The 5,525-nt window shown below is 38.9% G+C and overlaps 1 protein-coding gene across 1 annotated transcript in view; it reads right to left on the bottom strand.

Annotated features, from left to right (window-relative positions):
* The window catches only part of LOC107589631 (ral GTPase-activating protein subunit alpha-1-like), an 83,844-nt gene that overhangs the window by 73,859 nt on the left and 4,460 nt on the right, over positions 1 to 5,525 (bottom strand). The window contains exon 2 of the mRNA XM_016278130.1: positions 2,368 to 2,478. Within this exon, the coding sequence (XP_016133616.1) occupies positions 2,368 to 2,478 (111 nt within the window). The remainder of the gene's footprint in view (positions 1 to 2,367; positions 2,479 to 5,525) is intronic.

Here is a 5,525-nt window from a genome sequence, read left to right as displayed (position 1 = left end):
GGACGAAGTATTAAGATCCTTTACCTAATAATGTATAAAGCACTAATACCACACTGTAAAAATACTCTGATACAAGTAAAAGTCACTTAAGTAAGTATAATCTGGTATAAACATTACTTAATGGAAGTATAATCAGCAAAATTTATTTAAAGGTTTAAAAGTGAACTGGGACTATTATACTATTATTTATTATATCATTAGATTATCATTCCTATAACGTTAATGCACATCAGCAACTCACCAGGAACACCAACAATCTCAGACACCTTGGTCCACGCATCCTTTTTTTTATGTCCCTGTACGCAAACATTACGTAGATTATTGGGAAACCCGCCACAGCAATAATCAACCTCTCCTCCATTTTGCTTGGGAACTAATGTGGTCGGAACCAAAGTTTACAGGACTGTGTTCTCTGGAATCCTCTCAAGCGGTGGACTTCTACGTTCCGATTGGTTGCCGCTGAACCGCGTCATAGCTCATTACCATAAAGTTGACCTGATTTTAAGTCTCCTCGACACCCTCAACGTCCAAGACGTGCCGCGTCACTGCTCGACGCCGGCTCACATTGAAAATGAATGACTTCCGGCCACTTTGATGCTCTCGACGGCAGCGGTGTGAATGCACGGTTAGGCTACTTGTTTGATTTGGGGTTTGTTTTAAAATTTCAATTTAGTTTTGTTATATTTCAATTTCACAAAGGAATGTGGAGCAATAGACTAATAAAACAACACCTTTTCATTTACTGTATAACGTCTTCAAACCCATTTTGTTAAAGGGGCCATATGATGCGATTTCAAGTTTTCCTTTCTCTTTGGAGTGTTACAAGCTGATTGTGCATAGATAAGATCCCTGAAGTTGCAAAGTTGCAAAGACTAAAGTCTCAAAACCAAAGAGATATTCTTTATCAAAGTTAAGACTCTGCCACGCCCCCCTAAAACGGCTCGTTCTAACACGCCCCCACATATCTACCTCACTATGTGGAAATATTTGCATAATGCCGCCCAAATGTGCACGCAAAGAAAGAAGGCGTGGTTTCAGTAATCGCAGTAAGTGTTGAAGCAGCCATGTCAGGGAGACGCTGTGTGTCTCTAGGCGAAAGCAAAACCACTTTATTTGGCCTTCCAGAAGTAGATGCATTTAGGAATCTTTAAGATTACTTACAACAGAACAGCAATGCATTTTATGGACGACCGTTTCGTGAACCTACGCGACTCTGTTCCCCTGGTTCTGTCTTTACATTCATTTATTTTGAAAGATGAAGCTCGCGATTATGGTAAGGGGCGTTACATTTCCGACGAGTGCTTGCGGTGTTCGGCCAATCACAATGCACTGGGTCAGCTGGCCAATCAGAGCAGACTGCGCTTGTCGGACGGAGGGACTTTGTAGAAAACAAAGCGTTTGAGAGAGGCGGGGCATAGAGGACCTACAATAATGTACAGCATTTGAAAAATAATGTGTTTTTTGAAGATTAAAGCATGTCAACATATTCTGTTACACCAAATACACAAAATAATGATCTTTAAAAAAGCATCATATGACCCCTTTAAAAAAAATTGTGAGAAAATCGAATTGTGAAATCAAAATCGTGAATCGAATCGTGAGTTGAGTGAATCGTTACATCCCTAGCTGTCAGTGCAATCTATGTCCTCATGCAGTAATTTTTCTCATTCAGCTCAGCTACTCTAATGGTGGTACAACAGTCTGAAAAAAGTCTTGCTGAACAAGTTAGTTAAACTTAAACTGTCAATGTTTCTAGCCAACTGCCTAAATAATAACATATCTGTTTTTATTGGCACAAAGAGTGAGACTGCATATTAAGTAAATGGCAAAAGTCAAAGCTGATCAAGTCCCGATCCCATTCCACCCCTCTCACCATTTATTTCCTGTCCACACTTGAGTGTCCTATAAAATAAAGGCAAACCTAAAAAAATGAAATTATAAAAAAAACACTTGGGGGGAAAACCTGCGACAACTGCTTGTTGTCAAGCAAGGACAACAATATGAACCGTAGTTGCAGTAGAACAAGACGAAATGCAAAGACATCAAATGAGAGGACAAAGGCAGCTCTCTGAATACTCAATGAGCAACTGTGCAGTGTTCCGAGACACTGGCTGCGCTCTCCTGTGCACTATAATGAGCCCTGGCTAACTGGGGGCTGGCTAATTTTCGTCATAAGCCATTTCATGGAAACTTGCTCATTAACACTGTGACTTATGACTGTGTGTTTGCTGAGAGCACACAAAGAGTAGGCCCGCTGAAAAACAACGCAATCGAAACCTGAAAAACATTCAACTATCAAACAACAGTGCAGAGAACATTCTCATTAGACAGTGGGTGAGAGATAAAATGAAGCGCTGCTGGTCTTACCTTTCTGTTTCAGGTTAACCTCGATGGTGACGAAGTTTTCAAAGAACACATAGTAGATGTGGGAGTAATTCTGCTCAAAGAGGTGTTTGAGTTCAGCAGGCTCCGCATTTTCTACAAAAAAAAACAAAAAACAAATTGAATCAACTAGTCATTTTAGCAGATGTTTTTTTTCTGAAATCCCTTCTGTACAGTTGTACAATTTGAAACCGAATTACTTTCAATATTGTGGTGTTTCAAAAGGAAAAGACATGTTTCAAATAATTGAGACACAACTTCTGGAAGAAGAATTTTATTGTGCTAATAATTTAGTGTGCTAACAGTCAGCACTGACAAACCCTCTCAGAGAAGGTTTGTCTCTTAATTCAGCAGTTTAGAAAATGGTTGGATGCCAAGGACCCCAAAATATGATAATCTCATTGCAATGAACCCCATTCAATAAATGTAAAAGACAGCTACATATTTTCACGCATAACAACCAATTTATACTGTGTGAGAAAAATATTAGGCGGGTCACTGTGAGAAAAAAGAGTCAACATTTTGTTTAAAAATAAATTAACTCGCTTCTATACTGTCATTATACTAAAGAAAATTATTTAAATATTATTTGAAAATGTTGTATTTTGTCTAGTCAACTGTGCGTTTTAGTCATCTTAGATGCATAAATATGGATATAAATATTTTCAAATCATGTAAATTTGATTTGTGCTGCACTTTTCACAATAAACATGGCTCTCAGCAGTTTTACAGAGAACAATGTCCTACAAACTCCATTAAATAAGATAAAGGTGACAGTGGCAAGGGAAGAGCCTCTGTACTACGAATGTACACAAATGCCCACTTGTTGCTGCTTTTCCTTCACTATTTGATCCAACCTATGCTGAATGTCTCAAGCGTGTCTTAATTAAAATGTTTGTTTTATGAAGAAAAGCATGCACAATAAATGCATACTTTATATTAATCTACAAACCAAATTTCATGCATTTATGCAAAAACCTTTAGATCAAAAGATCTCCAAGATCTTAAGAAACAAACATTGTGTACTGTGCAAAATGCCCCCTTATGCTTGGTCTCTCTTTCATGCACACAATCTGTCCAGCTCCAAATCAACTCTCTTTCAGCACTCAGGATGTGAGAGGGTCTCTTTACTGATGCTGAAGTCTATTGCAACCTGCAGCCCAGCACCGCAACAAGTCAATATTTGTGCTTTAAAGCTCCTCCACGCAGTCCAGCTCCACTCATCAGCACTAATGCAGCTGGTCCTGGTCGCACATTCCCGCCGCATCCAGCGACCTCAGTCAAGTGCCCGGTTCAGTCTGTTTATAGAGCTGTGAGCCGTCATGAACACCAGAGCCAACAGAGAGACCTGGTCTAGATAAACACTGATAAATATTCAGACCAAGGGTTCATTCTATCATTACGGAGACAGCATAAGCAGTGGAGAAGTCATACTAGTTCAGCAAGTCACTCTGGGCATACTAGAGATGTGCACAAGTTTACTCTAAACTTCTCAAAGTGATCCGTTCTTGCCTGCAACCCACAGAAAGATGATTGTTTTTTATAAAGAGAATACAAACAGAAAGAAATAGGAGAAAGCTATGAGAAATATACAAGAAAGAAAGCAAACTTTTTATTGCCATTTTTAGAACCTGATGTTTTTAATGCATTTTTTAATGTCATTTTCAAAAACACCCTATTTATAAGGCATCATTATTAGTGATGTGCAAATAAAACAAAATATCTTTTTTTTTATGTACACATTGCTTAACTGCTTATTTTTGACTTACATTTTAAAGGGGTCATATGATGAAATTTCAATTTTTCCTTTCTCTTTGGAGTGTTACAAGCTCTTGGTGCATAAAGAAGATCTGTAAAGTTGCTGTAAAACCACATGTGGTTGCTGCAAGCCCGCCTGCCGCCACTCACTCAAGCCGGCCTCCGCTCACTTTAGGACGCCGGCCGCTGCTCACTCTAGGCCTCCGCTCACCCTAGCCCGTGGTGTATGACGCTGTGTTTCGTTGTGAAAGCGAAACTACTTAGTTTGGCCTTCCAAAAGAGGACACGACTAGAAATCAGTGGTTAAGTTGTATTTACAACACTGTTCCAGAACAGTTCAACCCAAACATTCCGATGTGTCCAGCACATTTTATGGAGGACTGTTTCCTGATCCTGGGAGAGTAGACTACAATGCCGGCTGTTCTGACTCACAGACTGTAAGTACGTTTTTATTAGGGGTGGAACGGTTCAACTTACTCACGGTTCGGATCACGGTTTTAGAGTCACGGTTTCGGTATGGTTCGGTATGTGCTATGTTTAGGCAAAAACTATACTGTCAAATAAAAATAAAGAAAATAAGAATATTCTGTCTAACTACAAGCAACAGCACAAAAAAATACAATAGAGTAAAGATACAAATAAAATAAACAGTGATTTCATTTATTTTTTTAGGTAGGTCTAACATTAGTTTTTAGATACAGAAATTGAAGTAATGAAATGTAAAACAGCATTGCATATTTGACTGTATAAATTAAAGATTAATCTTTATTAAAGCTAGAAAAGATATTCAATCAAGAGCAGTGAGTGATTTCTTTGTTGTTGCTGTTTGATTAATATTAAGAAAGTGCTGTCACTTTAAGAGAATGCACTGATCCAGTGCACTGATACAGTAAGTTCAGCCGGCTATGTCTGCTATAGGATACTTACCAAGATGGGCATTTTGACATAATTTTTGTGTGAATTTGTCCATTTAAACACAATACTTCAGAGAGAGATTAATATTTGCGCATTCTGAAGTGCAGGTTTGCGCGCTTCGGATGAACACACACACAGATCTTCTCACTGTGTGCGCAAGCTCGCGTCCTCTGGCTGAGGCTGTCTCTTAAATGTTTAAACTGGCAAAGCTTAAACGAGTTTAGCTTAAACACAGATATCAATGTGTCCTGTTCAGGTCTCAACTGTGTGCGCGCGCTATCAGCACTCGGGGGATGACGGAATAAATGCTCATATTTCAGCATACGGCATTCGCATTGAACAAGAGTGAATGGTTTGTCCACGTTTTTTTTTTTCATTGCTGTTGTTGTAATGTATTGGGAAGCCAGAATGCGCATCCATCAACAGAAACATATATTAGCCGAACCCTGTTTGTTTTACGTGTTATTTAT

Source organism: Sinocyclocheilus grahami, unplaced genomic scaffold (assembly GCF_001515645.1).
Source record: "Sinocyclocheilus grahami isolate Dianchi unplaced genomic scaffold, SAMN03320097.WGS_v1.1 scaffold118.1, whole genome shotgun sequence".
Taxonomy (NCBI): domain Eukaryota; kingdom Metazoa; phylum Chordata; class Actinopteri; order Cypriniformes; family Cyprinidae; genus Sinocyclocheilus; species Sinocyclocheilus grahami.
The sequence above is the reverse complement of the archived record's forward strand: the minus strand, read 5'-3'. Positions and strand labels throughout refer to the sequence as shown.